The sequence below is a fragment of the Hevea brasiliensis genome, chromosome 14 (assembly GCF_030052815.1).
Source record: "Hevea brasiliensis isolate MT/VB/25A 57/8 chromosome 14, ASM3005281v1, whole genome shotgun sequence".
In the NCBI taxonomy this organism is placed as follows: domain Eukaryota; kingdom Viridiplantae; phylum Streptophyta; class Magnoliopsida; order Malpighiales; family Euphorbiaceae; genus Hevea; species Hevea brasiliensis.
This window is the reverse complement of record NC_079506.1, coordinates 19,187,246-19,212,488: the sequence shown is the minus strand read 5'-3', so window position 1 is coordinate 19,212,488 and position 25,243 is coordinate 19,187,246. Positions and strand designations below refer to the sequence as shown.

General features: G+C 28.0%; 2 protein-coding genes across 3 annotated transcripts in view; both read right to left on the bottom strand.

The window, feature by feature from the left end:
- LOC110653232 (putative disease resistance protein RGA4) overlaps positions 1–16,419 on the bottom strand; it is a 28,104-nt gene extending 11,685 nt beyond the window's left edge. The window contains exons 1-3 of the mRNA XM_058134370.1: positions 16,279–16,419; positions 12,599–14,564; positions 11,610–12,500 (exon numbers count right to left, since the gene is read on the bottom strand). Coding sequence (XP_057990353.1) covers positions 11,610–12,500; positions 12,599–14,564; positions 16,279–16,419 — 2,998 coding nt within the window. The remainder of the gene's footprint in view (positions 1–11,609; positions 12,501–12,598; positions 14,565–16,278) is intronic.
- A 2,954-nt stretch (positions 16,420–19,373) lies between these two features.
- Positions 19,374–21,688, bottom strand: LOC131173358 (protein trichome birefringence-like 12). Of its 2 annotated transcripts, XR_009143671.1 has the most exons (3): positions 21,563–21,688; positions 20,275–20,463; positions 19,374–20,051 (listed from the first exon to the last, which is right to left on the bottom strand). XR_009143671.1 is itself a non-coding variant. In XM_058135656.1 (2 exons), exons 1-2 carry the CDS (start codon positions 20,671–20,673, stop codon positions 19,839–19,841), a joined length of 612 nt encoding a protein of 203 aa, XP_057991639.1. In that variant the 5' UTR covers positions 20,674–21,556; the 3' UTR covers positions 19,374–19,838. The 2 variants fall into 2 exon arrangements, 1 of the variants encoding a protein (XP_057991639.1); XM_058135656.1 differs by lacking the exon at positions 21,563–21,688 and having other exon boundaries at positions 20,275–21,556.
- Between the last annotated feature and the right edge of the window lie 3,555 nt (positions 21,689–25,243).

Genomic DNA, 25,243 nt, shown 5'->3' with positions numbered 1-25,243 from the left:
CTTGCTTTAACTCAACTAAAAGTCACCTCTCAAAACCCTATCGTTTCTTGGAATTCCTTATTCCAAAAAGAGATAGATCTACTACAAAACCCTTCCACTTCACAAGCTTCTAAAGCCCCAAAGGAACCTCCAAAATCACAAGAAAGCCAGCTACAGGAATAGTTAGCCAATCTTATTAACCATCCTGAGCTTTGTGAGGTTCTGAAAGGGTCCCTTCCTGAGGGGCCACATAAAGATGCTATCACTGATATTTGTTTAAAAAATGTAGAGAAAGAGATTATTTTACATAAACCAAAACCTCTTTCTCAAACTATTTCCCAAACCTTTTTAACTTAACAAACTGCTTCTCAAACTAATTTAACCCCCAAGCTTGTTTTCCCAATGAATTTAACTTTAAAGCCTGAGGAACCAATTGTTTCTCAAAATTTTTCACAAAATTTCGATTCCTCTCCGCAATGGTTTGTCAAAGAATCTTTCCAAAACATTTTAACTGTTGAAGACGATTTTTATAATTCTAACCCTAGTTTGTATGCAGCAAAGTTCTTCAATTATTGGCATTACAAACCGTGGGAACTGTAACACCCTCCCGGTAGCAACTCCGTACATTCTACTGTTCCGATGACCGGTGTCGGTCCAGACAGCTAGAACATCCGGAAAAATATTCAAATCAAAGTGAGGGACCATAATTAACTCAAATATTAATGAGAAAAATTTAGCAAAAATTTTAGAAATAAAATACAGTTAAGTCAAAAGAGCCGGTGCCCAAGCGATGGGTAACCAGAGGTAAGTTGCGGTTCTCGCAACGAGGAGCCCTAGACCCGGGAGAAAAATTATAAAATAATTTTTGGGACTCCAGAGAAGGGTTATTGAGGTTCCCATGGCATTAGAATGCCAAGAAAATACCTAGAAAAATTTTTCAATCGGTACAGCCAATTTTGACCCGTTAAGCCAAACGAAGGGCATTTTGGTCATTTCGCCTTCAGAGGTGATTTTTGGCCTACATGTCCAGTTGAGTAAATAATTAATATGACATAAAATATGAATAAACATTTCTAGAAATTAAATTGGAAATGAGTAGTAGAGGAAAGAAAAGAAAAATCAAGATAATGCAAATAATGACATCACATGATGTCATTTATAAATTACCAACCAATCACAAGCTAATAAGCTTTCTTAAATACTTAAAAGAGACAAATTAAAGACCAAAAACCAGCAGCCAAAAACGTAGAGAGAGGGAGGAGAGGGTTTCCACCATAGCCACCTCCATGAAAGCTCTTTCAAGCTTTAAATTCCATGCTTCCTCACCCTAAAACCCATAAGTCCCTTCAAAAAAAATTAATCCCACACCTAGACAAAGCTTTTGGCAGCCAAGAAAAGGAAGAAAAGTGAAGTTTAGGGGCTTGGAAAATTCTGCCACTTGAGGTTAGTGCACATGTATACTCAAATCACCTTTATTCCATGTTAAAGCCTTAAAGTGAACAAGAATTGGTAACTTAAGTGAATGAAATTTATACTTATGCATGCCTTCAATTTCGGCAGCCCTAAGAAGAAACAATAAGGGAGTGTTTTGATGGTTTTAATGGACTTAGCATGAATTGAAAATTATGTTTAAGCTATATATCTACATAGATGTTGAACTAGTGTGTTAAATTGAGGTTTATGAGTAATTGGTTTGGACATTAGGGTTTGGAAAGGTGAAATTGTGACTTAGCTTAGGAAATGGTTAGAGAACTTTTTAATGGTCAATTAGTGACCATTTTAGGTAGGTTGACCCTAATTAGAACTGAAAAATTGGATGGTAAGGTGAAGGTGAAATCTGCCTATGGACAGCAGCATAGGGACTGAAAATTCAGTCCCTTTGCACTGCCATAACTTGGGCTGTGTTAGTCCAATTGATGTTTGGCCAATTGGACATGAAACTAGGCTTATAATGGCACATTTTTGCTGAAGAAACCATGCCCAAAAGACCAAAGCAAGAGGACCAAAACTTGGCCCCAATCCGGAACCCTGAAACTGCCTCTGCAGAATTGACCAAATGAACAGTAACTGTTCATTTGGCCATAACTCACTGTAGATTTGGTCAATTGGCCTGAAATTTTTACAGCAACAAGTTAAGACATAGACAAACAACTTTCATGAAGGAACCTACCCCAAATTATGGCCAGAACCCATCCAAACAAGTGGTTCCAGTCACTGTTCATGCACTGTAGATATGGTAATTTTCTGCAGAATGCATATCCGGACAGCTTGGGTTTTTGGGCCATATCTGGAGCTACAAAACTCCAAATGGAGTGATTCAAAAAAGGAAATTCAACTAGACAAAATAAGGAACAACTTTTATGTTTTACATTTCTTTAAATTCCAACAGTAACAGTGTCCAATGGAACAGTGAAGTTGACTCACCAAAACTGAAAATTCTGCTTGTGTTGGATTAAACTTAGAAATGGTATTAACACTTAATGCCAACAAGTTTTGAATGCCAAATGTGGTATATTGGGAGTGCCAAAGTCAATGTACATATTTTCTATCCAAAAGTCAACATTTTTGTTGACCAATAAGGTGAATAGTGACACCAAAACCAAAAATTGGCAATTTTGCCAAAATGACCTAAGCTTTGAGAAAGTGACCAAAACTAACAAGTTTTAAATGCAAAATGGGGTACATTGGGAGTGTTAAAACCAATGCACCCATGTTCTATGCAAAAGTCAACTTTTTGTTGACTATTGAAGTGAATAGTGACATAAAAACTTGAAATTCAAAAAAAAATTGAAGAATTCAAAAGTATCAAATGCCCTAGTAGGCCTAATGTGATTGGTTTGGATAGGTTGGCATGCCAATAGGGTTCTGATAGCGATCTTGCGTATGATATATGGCTTCATTGCCATTCTCAGGATGTGATAGCCTATGGCTATACTGATTATGATGTTTTACTTGGCTTTATGCCTTATTGCTTATATGGCTTATTAGCCATTCTGTTTGCACACCGGGAGACACATTGTGACCGATGGTGTGACTGCCCGAGATACACGGTACCCAAAGGCTAGTTTACCCGTTTATCCAGTCCGGTCAATTTGTATAGGTTACTTGGGCATGGAAAAGTATAACTGTAATTGAACTGATTGTTAAAGAAAATACGAAAACTAAATATCAGGAATGATTACGATAGAATACAAAGAAACTTAAAAGTCATGAAGAAGTTAATATCATAAAACAAGATTAGCCCTCGACTAAACACTAAGTTGGTAATTATTCAGTTCTTATGAACACAATGGCTAAGAAATTATGATTTTTATTTGCATATTATTTCTTTCTATTTTATTATTTGCACCACTAAGCTTTATGCTTAGCGCGTCGCTTTTGCAATGCGTAGGTACTGGAGATACAGATCGTGAGCCCAGTAGACCGCAGACTGGGTGAGTCCATCCTGCAGTCCTGCACAGTGTCCGTGTCACCTCAACTTCTGCAGTGCATTGGTAGGACATTAGGTGTTATTTTGACATTTGTAACTTAACTTTGTTTTTCTCCTATGTAATTAAACTTGTGTAATGTATATTGATGTTTATGTAAATTATGAAAATTGTACTTGTGAATGGAAAAGTAAATGTTTACTTGTGATTTATATGTGATCATCACATGTGATGGATGATTGAGAACTGGAATTGAAATGTTGTTGAAATTTTGATACTGAGATTTTGTTGATAAATTGGAGTTGGGATTGCTTGGAAATTATTTGGAAGTGTTTTTAACAGGTTCCGAAGAACGGTTTTCTCCATTTTTAGCCGGTACTCCGCTGGATTTTCTTTAAAATTTTCGGAACCTCAAATAAATAATAATTTCGATAAATGGCCTAAATAAATTATATTTCACAAGTTATATTCAAAAGGAGGAATAAAAATGAATTAAGATAAAATAGAGTGCTCGGCACACTGAGTGTCATAACTTGCTCGGCTACACTGTAGTCGGGTAAGGGGTGTCACAGGAACAATCTAAAGACAAAGCTTATTATCAAAGCGTTTTGATTGAAACCGGTTTAGTCAAAATAAAACACTTCTCGGAAAACTCTCCCTCTCCAAATTACTCAACTTGCACCATCGTTAAAGTTATACACCCAATGGATTGGGGACAAAACCTTTCACTTCCCAAAAAATTCGAAGCCAGATATGGAAAAAGCCTTCCTGCCAATCAAACTTTCACTTACTGGGATTACCACCAAGCCTGGATGAATGCCTTTTTAAACCAAAACTCCAATTTAACTCATATCTGGCTCTTCTTTTTCAACACTGTCTCTACTTTTCACTTTCCCAGATAGTTTGCTCAATGATGGGCATGGATGAGAGCCACACCCGAAATCTTACCTTCTGAAATTTATCAAGGGTATACCACTTTTAAAGCCAGATATGTCCCTCCACCAGAAGAAGACTTGTTTCATCCATTAACTCTTTTTGTTTTCAAGTTCTTTGTTTCTTAGGTTCTGGCCTGGGAATATAACTTTAAACCTGGACAACTTATTCAAGGCCCTATTCTGATCCAAAGATTCAAGGTCAAATGGTGGTCTAAGTTCCAAAAAACTAAAAAAGCCTCCTTAGCAACTGTGGAAAAATGGCTTCTAAAATAGTCTGAGGACTGCCAAAAGCAACTTCCCTCTACTTTAACTTCAACTTTCCTTGCCTAGAAATCACATGCAAGCGCTCTACTTGCCAAAAGCTAAAATAGAAGAAGAATATTTCACTATAATGAAGCAACTATTATCAAGCAAGATAGATTCTTCTGTAACTTCCAGTAAAGCCAGCACATCATCAGAAGCAGTCAGCCTTAGAAATGACAATGAAGATGACTATTTTGGCATTTTCTCCACCTTAAAGCACTCCTGAATCATCATATGAACATAGGAGTTTTTACTTTTGGCAGACTTCACTTATTTTCACTTTGACAAGGCTGTAGAAAAGACATTTTTTTTTAGCAGACTTTATTGAATTTTTTCACTTCACATGGCTATAGGAAACTCCACTTTCGGCCAACTTTGCCAACTTTTCACATGTGTAATAGTAACTTTCAATTATTGTACAAGGCCCTCCTTCATCTATAAAAGGAGAGGTTCTACCCAAGCTTAGACAGAATTTTTCCATAAGAGTTTTCCTTTACCAAGTTCTAGTTTTCTCCTCTCATCCGATATCCTTTTCCTTTTATTCTTACCCTTTTTACATTAAATTCTATCTCCATATGTAAGTAACTTTCAAGTGTTAATCAAAGTCCATTTTCAGAAAATTTTGTTCTTACTTGTTTATCTATCAGTGGCTGGTTTTACTGCCCATATTTATTTTATGTTTTAATTGATTTATATCTTGCACTTTAATTTATCTGTTTTGTTACATATTATTTATGCTTTAACAGTATTTGTGCTTTAATCGTAGTTTTGCCTTTTAATCTTATACATATATCTGTGGCTGGTTCTACCGCCCTAGTTTAATTTGTTTTGTTAATCTTTATGCTCTTTATATTTTGTTTTAATTATTTTGCTTACAGACTACAATATATAAAGGTGCTGCTTTAATAATTTTCATCATATTGATGGCATAATTTAATTTCAACATATTGATTTCAAGAAAAAGTGATTCATTCTTTATCAAACTTTAAATACTTCTAAATAAAATAAATTTATCTATTTATAAGTAATAGAATTTGAAAAATTAAGATTACATTTGTTTTATAGAAAATATTTTTTGGAAATCATTTTTTGTATTTTTCATTATTTAAAACACTAAAAAATAATCAACTGAAAATATTTTCCTAATTAAAAAAAGAACTAATTTAACAGAAAATATTTTTCTGATTAAAAGAAAAATTAAATTATTTTTAAGAATGTCCTTTTCTAAATTTGATAATCTTATTAAAATATAAAAATACTTATATAAACACATACTATTAGTTTAATATTGTAACTAAATAATATAAAATGTTTTTAAAAAATAATTTTTTATATATAAATTATTTTCTACAAAATAAACAGAGCCTAATAAAGATAATCAACTTGTATACCTTATAATTAACAACTAATACAATTTTTGTCTCATCAAAAATTACAACATCAACTAAAGAATGTTAAAACAAGTCCTATTGCAGCAGTAATAGTTTCTTTGAAATTAAACAAGCCGAATATTTAAAAAAAAATGTCAAAATTAATATGTACAACCATGCTTAAGTGTGCGTGTATATATATATATATATATATAAAAGTTGAGACTCTAAAATTGACTTACAAGAACTTGCTATTTAGCTTAAATTACCATATTAAAATATCATCATCTGATTTAATTTGATAATGACATGTGTTGGATTGTGGTTTATTAAGTATACAACATTTCTCACCAATAAAACTCCTTAATATATATATATATATAATCTAAGCAGATGAGTTGAATTTTTTCCCAAGCTTATCTATTTTAAATAGGTTCGTTGACAAAATAAATTTAAAAATTTATGTTGGTAACGTAACTTTTAAAATTAAAGAATTTTATCTAAAATTTAAAAATTAATTTAGGAATTTTGACTTTTACAAGAAAGAGAGAAGGAGAGAGAAAGATGAATCAAATAAAAAGAATTAGAAGATATAATATGACATGCGGCATGACAGTTTAAGTCTAAAAAATCAAAATCTTCAAATTATTTTTCAAAATTTAGATAAAAACTTTTAAATTTTGAAAGTTTTGATTAAATTATTTAAAATTAAAAATTTTAAATATAATCAACAACAAAGTAAAAGTTTGTATTTATTTGGCAAAAGGCCTTTTAAATACAAAGGTATAACTATATCACTTCACGACCCAAGAGCTCAAAAATTATAAAATAATCTTACTTATAATTTAACTTAGTAATATAAAAAATTAAAAATTATTTTGAATTTTAATTTTTCATTATTATTTCTAGAACATTAGCATAATATTTCAGATTTTATTTTTAGCATATTTATTGTTAGATTTGCTATTATGGATAATTTTTTTCTAATAATATATGATTTTTTAGATACAATTATACTGTAAAAATATTATATTAGTACATTTTATGAAGTAATATTTAAAAAAATAATTAATAATTATGTAAAAATAAATATTTTATTTAATTTTAATAGATCATATAATTATTCAAAATTTTAGTAGAAATTTAAATTAGCAACGAGAGCCAATTAAGTGCAAATTCTTAAATTTGGTCAATTATGTGTCAGTTAAGTTCAATTTTACCTTGGGGCTCTCTGGTTAAGGAATAAAAAACTGAATAAAAAATGAAAATATTTATTTTAATATGAAATGAATCAAATAATAATTATTATGTAGAGTATAAACTAAAATATATAGAATTCAAATGCATTTGAGTATTTTTTGGATAATAATAATTGGGTTTGGGATGAGTTCAAATAGTTAAGAATAAATTTTAATTGAGTTTGTGATGAATTTAGATTTTAAGAATGTTAATCGGATTTAATTTTAAGTAAAATGATTTTTCCGGATACCCTATCTACTGATACCCTTAGCTATATATGATGGACTTCGAAGGTGTAAAAAACGGCATGAATATAATTGTAGAGGGACAGTTTTCTTTCCATTTGATTTTGCATTTTCTGGGTAAAAGGATCAACGATTAGGGGAGGGATTTGAGGTGGAATATTAGCCGGAGAAGGACAAAGGAGATGGGTACGCTCTGTACCACAAGTTGAATTGAGATGAAATATTTGTGTTATATATATAAGATATTTTTTAAACTCCTTCATTTTTAATTAAGTCATTTTAATAAAATATTCTTTAAACTATTTTTATGGGAGAATATATAGATTTGTAATTTAAATTTTAAATTGTGTCTATTGCATTTTTATTATAGCTATAAATTTTAATACAAATTAAAAGTTTATTTTACTTTTTCTCTCATCTTTTCTTTAATCAACAATTTTCTTTTTTCTTAGAACAAGGTTTACACATTTAAAAAAAAAATATTTATGTAAATTAAAAAAACTTAAAAATAAAAATAAAAATAAATAATATATTTTATTTATTTATTTTTATTTTTATGTGTAAATTAATATTTAAAAAGTACAATATATTACTTTATTATAATTAAAAAGATGATAAATTTGAATTTAAATTGATTAAATTAACTCAGTTAAACTAACAATATAAATTGATTAAATTGATTCGTATATATAATAATAATTAATTAATTAATATTATAATTTTAAATGAATTCAATTGACTTAATTAAAAAAATATTTCATATAAATAAGTTATATATTTTTACTCAATTAAATCAATTAAAGGATTAATTCACTAAAATATATGATCAATTTAACATTTCACATATTTAATTAATTCAGTGGACTGAAATATATATTCAATTGAATCATTTAAATAATAATTGTTATAGTTGATCTAAATATATATGAATAATTGAACATAATGTGATATGCCGTATACTCAATTGAATCAATTAACTAAAATATATCTTCAATTGAATCATTTAAATAATAATCGTTACAATTGACTCAAAATATATATAATCAGTTTGATTCAATTGACTCAAAATATATATGGTCAATTACTATAATATGACATGTTACATAATCAATTAATTCAATTTACTCAATAATAATTGTCACAATTAACTCAAAATATATATAGTCAGTTGATTCAATTGACTCAAAATATATATGGTTAATTGACATAATGTGACATATTAGAAAATTAATTGATTCAATTTACTAAATTAAGAGTTTAATTAACAAAAATATATGATTAATATAACATATTAAATACTCAATTGACTCAATTAACTAAAATATATGATTAATATGACATGTCACATACTCAATTGATTCAATTAACTAAAATATATATTTCATTGAATCATTTAAATGATAATTGTCACAATTAACTTAAAATATATATGATTAATGTGACATTGTACATAATCAGTTGATTTAATTTACTCAATTAAATATTCAATTGACTAAAATATATGATCAATGTGATATGTTATATACTCAAAATGATTCAATTGATTTAAATATATATTCAATTAAATCAATTAAATGATAATTATTATAATTGACTCAAATATATATGATCAATGTGATATTACACAAAATCAATTGATTCAATTAACTCAATTAAAAGCTTAATTGACTAAAATAAATTATTGAAGTAACATGTTACATACTCAAATTGATTCAATTGATTTAAATATATATTCAATTGAATTGGTTAAATGGTAATTTTCATAATTGGCTCAAATAGATATGATTAATGTAACATGTCACATACTCAAATTGCTTCAATTAACTCAAATATATATTCAATTAAATTATAATTTTTGCAATTGATTTAAATGTACAAAATTAGTGTGATATTACAAATAATCAATTTGATTTAATTAACTCAATTAAAAACTCAATTGACTAAAATATATGATTAATGTGATATGCAATATACTCAAATTAATTCAGTTAACTCCAATATATACATTCAATTGAAACAATTGAATTATAATTTGACAATTGACTTAAATATATATGATTAATGTAACCTTGCATATAATCAATTGATTCAATTGACTCAATTAAAAGCTTAATTAACTAAATATATAATCAATATGACATGTCAAATACTCAAATTGATTTAGCTCACTCAAATATATATTAAATTGAATCAATTAAATTATAATTTTTATAATTGATATAATCAATGTGATATATCACATGCTCAATTTATTTGATTTATTAAAACATATATTGAATTGAATTCATATAGATCCATTCTATTTACTCAAACCAAATAAGCATATTAATGTATCTGTCACTGTCTAATTCAATTTCGTATCATAGATCAAATTTAAATTAATTTTAAATTGAATAATAATTATTTAATTTAAATTAAATTAAAATCATTTTTGATTAAAAATAAAATAATTAAATTTAATTAAAATCAAAAATTAAAATTAAAAGTGAGATGAATAGTTTGATTTAATTAAAATTAATCCTAATATTAACCAGTTATTTTTTTTTAACTAAACTAGCCATATTAAATGGCAATGGCAAAAAATTATGCATGTTGTACCTTACACTTTTTATGTAACATACATGATTTTTGTCAATTGGTACAGAGTTGAGGAAAAAAATAAAAAAGCCTCCAAACGATAAATGTTGACTAAGAGAAAATTGTTTCATCACAAATATTGGCTAAAGGAAAAGATACATGTGAATTATACTCTTTAAAGCTTTAATAAAGTAAAATTAAAATAAATTTTCAAAATTAAAATTTAAATATTAAGTATATGCTATTAAAATTTAAATAATTATATATATTTTCTTCAATATGTGTAGAGAAAATACGTGTATATAAGAAGTTTAATTTTTTTTCTTGAAAATGAAAGCATAATTTATTACTATTAGCTAAAAAAGATGATACAGTTGGAGGGAAAATATTGAAAGAGGAAAGAGTAAAGGATAGAGGGATATTTTACCTCCAAAAATATAAAGGATAAACAAGATATTTTATGTTGTTAAAAATCCTTTGATCCATATTAATTGTGGATCCACTTGATCCTTCAATCATGATCCAAATATAAAAAAATATCATCTAGTAAGTGTGCTGGGATATTCCCAGCATGTCCACTCTGATGATTAAGTTAATAATAAATACATAATAAAAAAAATTAAAGAAAAAAAAATAAATGATCATTTAGCTAATATTATTTATAAATTATAAAAAAATAAGTTGTATTTTCAATGTTACATATATCTAATAAATGTTTTAAGATAATTATTTATTATGTACAGCTTAAATCAACACTTCAACTATTAGAATTTAACAAATGAAAGGTACAAATGCCATTCAATAGATTACTATAAATTGCCTATATGGAGAATAATCAAATTTGTAGAATTGTGCATCCAACTCCTGCATGTAGGAATGAGAACCAAACTAATTAACCCCTTTAATTAAAGACAAAAGTAGCTTAGGATTCTTGATGTTTGAAGCACTAACTTACCAGAATTAAAAATAGCATAAGATTGTTTCACTTTGCATATCCATCTCCATAGACATATATCACTGCATCATTAAATAAGATGAAGAGTAATTTACATTTTGTTAGAGAGGTTTTCTATTTATGCTTATAAAATAGTTCAAAGTAAAATCTAGAAAAATCATATAAAAGAATTGAGCATTGAAGGAAAAATAATCAAGACCATGGAATTACTATCATTTAAGAAATGAAAAGAATTCAATTAATAAATAGTAATTCTCACATATTTTTTGTGGTAAATTTCAAACTTGAGATCCTTTATATCACACTTTCCTCTGAATCTGTCTCTCCATACAAGCGAGATTGAGAATATTCCTCTGTCAATATAACCATGGTTAGAATATCTACTTTTAAATAATTTAAATTGAAATTTAAAAGAACAAATGAATAAAAAAAATAAAAAACCCTCAAAGGCCATTAATTTTGAAAATAGAAGCTGCTTGAGCTGCAGCGGAACAATGTGAGAAGGAAGTGCACATAAAAATCGTGAGGGTGTTAAAAGAAATACAGAATAAGAAATGGGAATAGGAATATTCAAAAACCTGGACGTTGAATCTCGAGATTAGGGATGTGAGCAATCTTTGGCCAATCCACACCCTTTTCCTTCATACATCTTGCAGACAACTTGAGGCATCTGTGAATCGTCAACTTCTGTAAAGAAGTCAGTAAATGCATCCCCTCAGGCAGCATTGTCAAATCAGGGCAGTAGGAAATTTCTAGCCGTTGAAGGGATGTGAGGTTGCCTATCCAATCTGGTAAAGCCATCAAACTATCACAATGATTGATGATGAGCTCTTGCAGGTTTGTAGCAAATTGAAGCCCCTTTGGTAGAGATTTCAATTCTGACAGAAATCTAAAAGAAAGAGATTGAAGACTCCTGAGACCTCCCCATTCAATGGCTTCACCATCATCTAGAATAAGCTTGTAGCAGCCCCAGATTTGCATTTTTGAAAGACAAGGAAATTGAGCAAGTTCAACCCCACTTCTTTTCTTCTTCCTCCACCATCCTCTCAAATTAAAACAATTTCTGAGTTCAATCTCTTGCAGCGATGGGTAAGATGTAAATGATGGCGATGCCAAAAAGGAAGGCTCCTTATCTGATATATACACTAGAGAATGAAGGTCTTCGAGACGAAGGGTTTTTAGATAAGGGAGTTGGTCCAATGGTGGAAGCTGCTTCAATTTTAGACAACCCCTAAGGGTAATATGTACTAAATTTGTGATAGAAGACAACCAACTTGAAAATCTCACACCCTTGAAAGATTCCACAACCAAGGATTGTAAATTTGGATGAGGCTCAAGCTTTTCTAACAATAATTCATCCTTTTCAACTTCAGTATTATCAATAGGGCCCTCATAAAGATAAGTATTTCTCCAACATAACTCCAAATACTGGAGGTGTTTCTTTTCCCTTAAATTCACTTGGTTGGACTCTATCTCAACATTTTCCACATTTGTAAGGTCTTGGAGGACAATCCTTCCCTTAAGTTGGTTTAGGCTATTCAATTCATTTAGCATAGCCCCTTAGAGCCTTCATCCCTTGCCACCACAAAATCTGACAGTTGGCGCAAACAAGTTAATTTCCCCAATCCAATTGGCATGCATCTTAGCTTTCCACATCCATCAATCATGAGGCACCTAAGGCTGATCAGTTTTTCTATGTCTCTGGGCAACTCTTGAAGATATATACAATATGAGAGTATTAGAGTTTGCAAGTTTTGCAAATTAGTTATGGACTTTGGGAGTGTTTCCATGTCAAGCCCAGAGATGTCAAGATATCTCAAATACTTCAATTTTGTTATTGAATTTGGCACTTCAATAATATCCGTCCCGAAATCCCCTTCCAAATGCAAGGCATGCAACCTTTTTAATTCCAAGGCTTCTAAGGCTTGTAATTTTTGAAAATTTGAAAAGATCTTATTTTCAATTATATCCCCACCTAAGTGCGAGGCACGCAACTCTTGAAAATTTGAAACGATATAGTCCCCTTTTAAATTCAAGGCATGCAACCTTTTTAATTTCAAGGCTTGTAAGGCTTGTAACTTTTGAAAATTTGAAAAGATCTTATTTTCAAATATATACCCTCCTAAATGCAAGGAACGTAACTTTTGAAAATTTGAAAAGATCATATTTAAACCCTTTTTTAACGTTACACTCTCAGGAAAACGTTCAAAAAATAATGTCCTCATGCCCTTAATTTTAACCAGCATCTCAATTTCATTCAAAGAAGATGGCCAATATACATGATGGATTCCTTCGCAAACATTCTCTACTGCAAAGTACCTATCCTTTGCTATTGATTGTGCTAGATCATGGATAAGATCATGCATTTTATAACCATCCATACTTTTTGACTGATGGAAGAATGATCGACATAATAATTCATTGAAGCACTGATCTCCAATATCCTCTAAATCGTCATCCTTACTTGAACAAACAATGTATCCTTGTGCTATCCACAAACGAATTAATGTTTCTTTATCAAATTCGTGACCTTTGGGAAACATTGCACAATAACTGAAACATTGCCTTAAATAAGTGGGCATGTGACAGTAACTCAACTTCAGCACAGAGAGCGCATTCTCATTCTCACTTGTTTGAAATGACCTCCATAATTCACTTTCTAAAATGGAAGACCACTCACTCTCTTTAGTTTTCAAATGCATGAGGCTTCCTAAACTCCTTATTGCAAGTGGAACTCCTTTACATTTCTTTACCATCTCTTTTCCAATTTTTATTAGGTTAGGATTCATCACTGCACCATGCCCCCCTCCAAATGCTAATTTTTCAAATAAATCCCAAGCCTCATTGTCTGCTAGACCTTGCAAAACATATGGGGAATCCACACCCATGACTAATGCAACTCTTGTGCTACGAATGGTGACCAAAATTTTACTCCCTGGGGCACCCATCAACAAGTAGGCTATCAAATCATCCCATTTTTTCTGATCTTCATTCCATACATCATCTAACACCAACAAATACCTCTTCCCTTCTAAATTCTCTTTAAGGCGAATATGCAATTGTTCTAATCCTAATAAATTAGGCACCTCATTATTAGTTGCACATTCAAGGATCTTCTTAACAAGCAATTTCACATCAAATTCCTCAGAAATACATTGCCACATCTTCCTTTCAAAGTAATTTTTAACTTTTTCATCATTATACACCAACTGGGCAAGTGCAGTCTTCCCTAAGCCCCCAATACCAACAATTGCATTCACAGAAACATTTCCTTGACTACTAGTTGGATTCAACAATGACTCAATCATTTTTTCCTTATCTTTTTCCCTTCCTATCATATCAGGTTTCAGTACAGAGGATGTCTCCCTTCCACTACTTTTATCTCTCACATCTGTTACTATTTCTTTCTTCATTAAATGGAGGCTAGAAATTTCATTTTCCGCCTCGTTTGGCTTCTGTCTAATGTCCCGAACTCTATGGCCCAGCTTTGATCGAAAGCGAATTTGATTTGAGGAAGAAAAAAGGTTGCATACCTATAAACAAAAACATATTTAAATATTTCTTCCGTATAATTTTTAAAAATTTTTGAAAATAAAATTATATTCAACCCATTTCTACATTGTTAAAGACATTCAATCTCCAAAAATTTAAATGAGAACCAAATCAACAATTGTTATAATCAGAAATAGATTTGTTTCCATTGCTGATTAGAAATGAATCTATTTCCAATATGTTTATAATCAGAAAAAAAAATAATAATTTATATTTAGAAAACCTGATTTTATTTCCATTTCTAATTATAAATGGACACCCATTTCTAATTAATCAGGATATAAATATTTATTTTCAAACCGTTTACAAGAAATAAATTTTGAATAAATTAATAAATTACTAGTAAAATGACAATAAAATTATTAGAGTGAATTTTACCTACATATGAGTATGTACACTCAATCAATTAATACTTGTTATTTTGATTAAAATCATGGTAGGGTCCACTTAAAAATATATATATATATATATAATTTTTTATTGGCTTAATGTTTATACGCCTTGGTATAGTTAAGAAATTTCTAAATTATTAAAAGTATAAATATAGAAATTTTATTGAATTACTAAAAAATAACTATAAAAATATTATTACTAATATTACTAAAATACTGGATAATTACATTATTAGAAAATATTATTAATAAATTACTAATAAAAATAAATTACTAACTTTTTCAAAAAAAAAAACAAAGTAAAAATTAAAATAAAATTACTATAAATATAATAAATAAAAAATTACTAAAAATAAATAAGTAGTAAAATATTTTTAACTAATAAATAATAAGAAATAAAAATTATTAGTAAAAAATACTAAAAAAATAAATTAGTATTAAAAAATCCCTATGAAAATACTTATTACAAACAAATTACTAATAAAAATTGAAAAAAAAATACATTTCTTATATTATTAAAATTAAATATTAAAATAAATTTTTTAAAAATAATTAATAAATGACTAATGAAAATAAACTTGCATAAAAATCAATATAAAAATATAATTAAAAGGAAGTTAGCAATAAAATAAATTAACCAAAAAATTGCAATAAATATATTATAATAAAAAATATTAAATAAATAATATTAAAATTAAAATGAGAGAAAGAGTTATACATAAAAAAAGAAAAAGATAAGGAAAAAAATGAAATGAAAGATAAAAGAAAGAAAATGAGGGAAAAAATTAAAAAAATTAAATAAATATGAAATGGAAGAAAAATGAAATGGAAAAAATATTAATGAAAAAGGATAGGACAAAATAAAATAAAAGATAATGGGAAAAATTCCATAAAATGAAGAAAAAAAAATTAAATGAAAGAAAAGAAAATGAAAGAATGAGTGAAACGAATTAGGAAATTTTTATTTCCCTCCATAATTTTTAAGTTTCATAATTTAAATGAATCTCAAAATTCATTTTTGAATTTAGAAATAAATTGCAGAGTTCATTCCTAAAATTTTGTAAAAAACCGGATTATTTCTCACTTCAATTTTCAATATCGTCAATTTAAAAATCTATTTTTTATTTCATTTCTAAATTATGAGATAAATTATTTAGCGGTTAAAATTAGAAATGCTATTAATTTTGTTTCTAACTTTCGTATATTTCATTTTTCTAATCCATTTCTAAATTTAGTGTTTATTTTTTAACGTTTAAATTAGTGCAAGGCTCTTCTCTTGCTTCTCCTTAGCATCTATAAGCACCGCTTTGATAGTGGAGAGAGAATTTTCAAGCTTCTTCATATCATCTTTGGCACCACTTATCAATTCAATTTCTTGGAAAGCAAGTGACCCCAACTTTGTTATTACTTGTTCTGCGATACTGAAGGCGATTTCTTCAGCCATTTTTCAAGGATCGATAATGTTACAAATTGAGACTTTGGAAGTGAAGGAAAATGAAGAAAGAAAGAGGAAGTTGATGGGTTCTGATAAGTAATGAGGGTGCGTCAATGTATATATATAGGAAGTCTAAAGAGAGCATCAGCATTACTTTTGGTAGTAGAAGGAAGCAAGGCATTTATTTTCTCCATTTCAGAAAATTAAAAAAAAAAAAAAAGAAACAAGTAATGAATCAAATCAAAAGCCAAGCGAAGGAAAGGAACATCTATCTGATGATATTTGATGAGCAACTGCTCAAAGGAACATTTAAAAATCCAAACCTTTCCACCAATTTATAATTTTATTCAAAGATTTCAATTTTAATTTAGACCAAATATCCAAACCTTTCAATTTTAATCAAAATTGAAATTCAATTTAGATAGAATTTAATTTTGTATGTAAGGATTTTGTGAAACAAAATCCAAGAATGTTTTATTAAGTATTCATGTACATATGACTCAAGTGTGATGTTATCAATTAGTGTGCTTATAAAAAGAGATCGATTAATTTTCAAATTTTCAATTTTAAATAAAATTTCTTTAAAATTAAAAGATTTAAATAATTAATACAAAATTGAAACGTTTAAATAAAATGGTAAATTCATATAAATATTTGATTTTTTTTTTTCTGTCCAATTAGCCTTAAAAGAAATATGATTTAAGTGTATATATAATATTATTATTTATAGTCTTTTATAAAGGCAAGTTCTTCAGGGTTGTCAAACCAATCAAGTTCCATACTTTTGTATGTTGCAATAAAAATAATATATATATATACACACGTCAACTCAATTATAATATGATACGGACAACGATAAAAAGGTGCTACTTTAATAAATTTCATTTTGATGGTGTAATTTAATTTTAACATATTGATTTCAAAAAAAAAGTGATAGGATTTTAATTTGCAATTCATTATTTATCAAACTTTAAATGCTTCTAAATAAAATAAATTTATCTATTTATAAGTAATAGAATTTAAAAAATTAAGATTACATTTATTTTACGAAAAATATTTTTTAAAAATCATGTTTTGTATTTTTCATTGTTTAGAACATTAAAAAATAACCAATAGAAAATATTTTTTTAATTAAAAAATTAAATTATTTTTAAGAAAAATAATCTTATTTTTTCAAAAAAAAACTCATTTTATAAATTTTAATAATTTTTTAAAATATAAATTATATGTATATAATATAAGAATATACTATTAATTTAAAATTACAATCAAATAATATAAAATATTTTTATAAAATACTTTTTCCTTAAAAACCATTTTTATAAAAAAATATTTTTTATATGCAATCTATTTTATACGAAAAAATGTCAAAATTAATATGGACAATATGAGTTGCATCTTTTTCCGAAACTTATCTATTTTAAATAAGTTTATTATATAGATATTCATATTGATTATTGATTATATTTAAAATTTTTAATTTTAGATAATTTAATCATAACATTCAAAGTTAAAAGATTTTTTTCAAAATTCAAAAACTAATTTGAGAATTTTATCTTTGAGAGAGAGAAAGACCAATCAAATAAAAAGAATTAAAAAATATGACACGACATGTCACATACAATTCAAGTTTAAAAACGGCATGAATATAATTGTAGAGGGACAGTCTTCTTTCCATTTGATTTTGCATTTTCTGGGTAAAAGGATCAACAATTAGGGGAGGGATTTGAGGTCTTGTGGAATATTAGCCGGAGAAGGACAAAGGAGATGGGTACGCTCTGTATCACAGACGTTGAATTGAGATGAAATATTTTTGTTATATATATATAAGATATTTTTTCAACTTCTTCACTTTTAATTAGTTTTTAGTGGAACTAGACAGGTGAAGGGCGTAACTAGAAATCTACTTTTGGAGCTAAGATTAGATATTAATAAAAAAACAAAATGAAATTTTGATAAAAATATAGAAACTAAAAAAAAATATAAAATATTAAGAGATTAAAATAAAATATATGAAAATTATGAATGAAATTTACACAAATATAAAAATTGACATTATCCAATTGATTACTGATATTTGTCCCATTGATTACTGGTATTCTAAAGAAGAATTTGTAGATTTCAACGAACAGAGGCTGATAAAGAAGATCTGAAGGGGTGTATTTTAGTGGCTGCTTTATAGGCAAACTTCAGTGGCAGTCAAAAGGCCCCTGAAGTTATCAGCCAGATATTATGAGCCATTTCAAGTGTTGGCAAGGCTAGGTGCAGCTGCATACAAGATACAACTGACTTAGACTTCTACTATTCATCCTGTTTTTCATGTCTTAAATAAGAAAATAATTAAGTGACAATCAAACACCTATTCTGGATTTACCAACTACGCCAGATGCTCAGATTGTTTTAGCTCCAAAACAAGTCCTGCAAACTATGGTTATTAACAGGGATCATCAGCAGGTCTCTCAAAGTCCTAATTCAGTGAGTTGGTCTGCCAAGTGAAGATGTAACTTGAGAAGATGTATCCTTCATTAGAGCACAATTTCAAGATTTTGCATATTCTTTGAGGCAAGAACGTGCTAATGGAGAGGGTATTGCATATAGGAGAACAAGGTATAGAAAGAAATAGTTTTGGGGGAAATTGTAATTCAGAAATAGTGAGGAAGTTAAAGAGTTGTTAGCTAAGAAGTTACAAGTAGTCAGGGAGCTGGAGTTTGCTCGGGATAATCAGACGGCGAACGTTACGAGGGAATAACTGTATATAGAGTAGCTACATACCAAGGAAGAGATTCATTCAAGAATTAGTACTCCTGAATCACTCTCCCTCCTTGAATTCTCTCTAGTTCTCTTCTATTTCCTCTCTATCTCTCTCTAATTTCTTCTATTTCTGCCAAAGTTCTACTAAAATCAGATTGTTAGGATCTCAAAACCTAACAGGAATTTCCAGTTTAAGAAGAGTGGAAGACAAATTGAAAGAAATAATCATGCACACACATTAGATATTTCAAACGTACATGACCAAGTTGGAAGAAAAATGAAGTCATTCAGTTAACCTTCCAATCACCTAGTTCACAACCCAAAAGAATTTCCCATCTCTTCTTTCGTTTTTTTTTTTTTTTTTTGTCAACTTACAACTGGGAATAAATTTGTTTCCCTTCAGAACGTCAAAGTAAAAAGGACGTAGCGGGAAGCTTTTTTGATCTGAATCTACTGGAAGTATATCTCAAGGAAGTCTGTCTAAAACACCAGCTTGTATTCTGATTGCCTGATTCTAAAACTTAGTCCATGAAACTACACAGCATTTTATTGTGTAATGTACAGAAATCCGCAAAATAATTAAAGTCTGGATATAACTTGTTAATGTTGCCTTGTCTCTTTATCGGTTCTTCAAAACGCCTTAACAGATAAGCTCTGACAATATATCAATCCATGCGTCAGGAACACCAGGTAGGCACCAATGCATGCAATTCTGACCCCAGATTGTTCCCAAACCAAATTGAAGGGTGTGCATGTGCTCTATAATCGCTCAAATGAGTTAGACCCAGCGAGTGGATATCCGTGCATTTCAATGTCAGTTCAATTGCATGATCAATTTGTCTTGCTTCTTTATTAACTCCATTTTTGCTGGGATCAAACCACAAATCAAGCTGTCCAGGTATCAGTATGCAATATCAATGAGGAAATATAAATAAAGGCAAGATTAGAACTACTGACACACTATGAAGGGTCATGGTGTTGAAGATCAAATTAAAATTTTGTTCAAAATTTGAACCTGTGGTGTAGCATTCCAGTACAGGTTAATACTTTGTCATTAGTTATCACACTTGGTAAGAAAGCATAAAGGGTGAATTGCCATCAACTTATTCATACCTCATTTTCGTTGAGGGCCTCACTGAACAAGCAACTTCCATTTTGGTTCCACTCACTGCCATAAAAATGCCGCTGTGATTGCAGACGCCAAAACTTGAATGTCTTGCCAGGAACTTCCTTTTGTATATATGAGACCATATTCTCAAGAACAACTTTAAATCCATCAAACAAACCAAGGGAAGGAAGTATCTGTTGGCCAGCATGATAAAAAACAAAAGGTGTGTCATTTGGAAATTTGTCATGACCCCACCTATTCCAGATGAAATAATATAATTTAAAGATGCATTTAGACACTTCAAATGCATAACAAGAAAGAATAAGCAAAATAGCAGATCTGCCAGTACAAGGATGCAAAAAAGTGAAAATAATTATTCTTAATCTAATTCTTTGCTCACACATGGTTGAGCATTCCAGATTCCCTTTACAAATGTTCCTCTTTCATTTGGTATTCATTTCCCTCAACTTCCAGCTAGCATGCTTCTAGCATTCTATTATTCCCTTTACACATAATATACCTTTGCATCATTGTAACTAGATCATTCTGCACACATATCACGTAATGTTTTAACAGTCATCCTACTAGTATTTTATCATAAATGTCCTCAGATATTTTCCCAATTTGTTCTGAGCTCATAATTTGAATACACCACAATTACATGGGCATTTTGTTAATGCATCAAAAGTAAATGCCATATGTGAAAGTAGAAGGAAAACTTTATTTTTGAAATACCTTTTGATAAGCAATAATTTTTCTGAGTTATATCAGGTAATAAGCCAATTTTCATTTCTGGGAATTATACCTTGAGTCTCCAGAGCAAAAACCCAGTTAAGACCATGTAGTTACTTAAAGTGAAACCTAGATGGTTGTAAACTACTTGTGAAAATACTTGGTATGTTTTTCTTGAATTGTTAGATTTAGAATAAATGAATATTGTGTCAAGCTCTACCAAATTAAAGGAACACACTACGGCTGTGGAATACAGGCAAGAGAATTAATGTCCAAAAGAGAAAGAGGACAATGAGAGTTGAGAAACAGCAATACAAAATAATAGTGATTGACAAGGACAAGAATATTGCAATACAAGACAAGAACATTGCAATACAAGACTCCTTACCGTGTGTTTTACATAAGAATGTAAGACTATAGACATATCTAGTCGTCCCTAAGTGTTCCAAATCATGTCATAAACCAAGCTACCATTTTTTTTTTCAATGAATCTGCAATAATGCAGATGAAATGCCAAAGCATTAAAAGGTGAAAGAATCAGTTCATTAGAGAGGAAATTACCAATGCCCAGTATTAAATATGAGAACATCATAAAAATGATTGAAGGTGGGTCATTCATCTGCAGGAGCGTCATCATCTACGCGATATGTTTCCTTCTATCCATCATTCGCAAGTGCAACTGTTTTGGTTGCCACCTTTATTTGATCAGTGATGAGCAAGTGAGGTTGCCATTTTCAATATTTAAAAAGGAGATAGAAAAAAGAGATAACGTTGTATTCCGGTAGAAGGGAGCCATAAGATTCCAACAAAATGCATTCAGGACCAAGAAATGCACCAGAACTAAACAAGCCTAGTTGACAATTATTCAGTAACGCCTATTTTAATGGCAATAAAACTTACTATTTCTATCTGAGAAGATTTATATTTGTACCTAAAATCCAATAAAAAAAAATTAAAATGTCCCCTTTGAACGATACAAGAATTTATTTTCTTTTGTTAATAATTAAATATCATTTTAATATATGCGTATAAAAAAAATCTATTTAATAAAATTATTTTTAGAATAAAATAATAAATTGACATATTTGTATAGTAAAATAAATCTATTTTAAAAACTTAACAACCTTGTTGTCTAATGATGCAGAACGAGGGTAATGAGTTAAAATAGTATAGACCTTAATCTTTTGTTATTTCCTCTGCATTGCAATGTTGTTTGCAAGGTGTCCGTTAAAATTCACATAGATGTTTAAAAACTTTGAAATATAAACTAAAAACTTTGAAATACAATAAGAATTTCTTACATCATTTGTAGGGCTGAGCAGATTTTGGTTCAAACTGAAAAAACGAATTGAACCAAATCAATTCAGTTCAATCGGTTTGGTTTTAAAATTTAATCAGTTCGATTTGATTTTATATTATAAAAATTTTGATTATTTCGATTCGATTCAGTTTTGAAAAGAAAAAATTGATTAAACCGAACCGAACAGAATTGTAATTTATATGTTTAAATCGATTCAAATCGAATCGAATCGATTTTTAAATTGATTTATTTTTATGGGAAATTTATGAATTATATTTAATTATATATATATTAATTGTTTAATTTCATTGATTAATGGTTATTAGGTTCAAACCAAAGTCAAAATTATACCAAATAACTTGAAAATCAAGTCTAAATTAAAAAATCAATCAAAAATCAAAACCGACCGGTTTAAACCGAACCGAACTGAAATAGAGTGGTTCGGTTCGATTCGTTCGGTTCGATTCAATTTTTCACTCATTTTGGTTCGGTTCGGTTTCTAAAATATATAATTCAGTTTTTATAATTTAATTCGGTTTAGTTTGGTTCGAACCGAATGCTCACCCTTAATCATTTGGTTACAATACTTGAACTAGTGATTCAAATGAGAGTTTCTGTAGATTTCTTGACCGTAGATTTTAAGTTGTCTCAACTTTAGTGATATCTATAAAATATAAAGAAAAATGCTTGAGGAATCAAGTTGATCCGCATTAATTGTGGAACAATAAGGATAGTAAAGTCATTTAATATATAAAATTAAGTTATTTTACTAAAATATCTTTTAAACTATTTTTATGGGAGAATACAAATATTTAAAATTTAAATTTTAAATTATGTCTATTGCATTTTTATTATAGCTACAAATTTTAATACAAATTAAAAGTTTATTTTACTTTTTCTCTCATCTTTTCTTTAATCAACAATTTTCTTTTTTCTTAGAACAAGGTTTACACATTTAAAAAAAAATATTTATGTAAATTAAAAAAACTTAAAAATAAAAATAAAAATAAAAAATATATTTTATTTATTTATTTTTATTTTAATGTGTAAATTAATATTTAAAAAGTAAAATATATATTACTTTATTATAATTAAACAAATGATCAATCTAAATTTAAATTGATTAAATTAACTCAGTTAAACTAACAATATAAATTAATTAAATTGATTCGATTAATGTATATATAATAATAAATAATTAATTAACATTATAATTTCAAATGAATTCAATTGACTTAATTAAAAAAATATTTCATAAAAATAAATTATAAATTTTTACTCAATTGAATCAATTAAAGGATTAATTCACTAAAATATATGACCAATTTAACATTTTACATATTTAATTAATTCAGTGAACTGAAATATATATTCAATTGAATCATTTAAATAATAATTGTTATAGTTGATCTAAATATATATGAATAATTGAACATAATGTGATATGCCGTATACTCAATTGATTCAATTAACTAAAATATATCTTCAATTGAATCATTTAAATAATAATTGTTACAATTGACTCAAAATATATATAATCAGTTTGATTCAATTGACTCAAAATATATATGGTTAATTAATATAATATGACATATTACATAATCAATTGATTCAATTTACTCAATAATAATTGTCACAATTAACTCAAAACATATATAGTCAGTTGATTCAATTGACTCAAAATATATATGGTCAATTGACATAATGTGACATATTAGATAATCAATTGATTCAATTTACTCAATTAAGGGCTTAATTAACAAAAATATATAATCAACATAACATATCAAATACTCAATTGATTCAATTAACTAAAATATATGATTAATGTGACATATCACATACTCAATTGATTCAATTAACTAAAATATATATTTCATTAAATCATTTAAATGATAATTGTTACAATTAACCTAATATATATATGATTAATGTGACATTGTACATAATCAGTTGATTTAATTTACTCAATTAAATATTCAATTGACTAAAGTATATGATCAATGTGATATGTTATAGAATCAAAATGATTCAATTGATTTAAATATATATTCAATTGAATTAATTAAATGATAATTATTATAATTGACTTAAATATATATGATCAATGTGATATTACACAAAATCAATTGATTCAATTAACTCAATTAAAAGCTTAATTCACTAAAATAAATTATTGATGTAATATGTTACATACTCAAATTGATTCAATTGATTTAAATATATATTCAATTGAATCCGTTAAATGGTAATTTTCATAATTGGCTCAAATAGATATGATTAATGTGACATGTCACATACTCAAATTGATTCAATTAACTCAAATGTATATTCAATTAAATTATAATTTTTGCAATTGATTCAAATGTACAAAATTAGTGTGACATTACACATAATCAATTTGATTTAATTAACTCAATTAAAAACTCAATTGACTAAAATATATGATTAATGTGATATGCAATATACTCAAATTAATTCAGTTAACTCCAATATATACATTCAATTGAATCAACTAAATTATAATTTGATAATTGACTTAAATATATATGATTAATGTAACCTTGCATGTAATCAATTGATTCAATTGACTCAATTAAAAGCTTAATTAATTAAATATATAATCAATATGACATGTCAAATACTCAAATTGATTTAGCTGACTCAAATATATATTAAATTGAATCAATTAAATTATAATTTTTACAAATGATACAATCAATGTGACATATCACATGTTCAGTTTATTTGATTTATTAAAACATATATTGAATTGAATTCACATAAATCCATGCTATTTACTCAATCCAAACAAACATATTAATGTATCTGTCATTGTCTAATTCAATTTCGTATCATAGATTAAATTTAAATTAATTTTAAATTGAATAATAATTATTTAATTTAAATTAAATTAAAATCATTTTTGATTAAAAATAAAA

Bases quoted from the DNA above. Each gene is read 5' to 3' on its own strand.
- LOC131173358 (XM_058135656.1), bottom strand. From the start codon at position 20,673: ATGTGTGAGCAAAGAATTAGATTAAGAATAATTATTTTCACTTTTTTG. The intron at 20,052-20,274 runs GTATGAATAAGT...ATACCTGGACAG, and splicing joins AGGCCCTCAACGAAAATGAG to CTTGATTTGTGGTTTGATCC.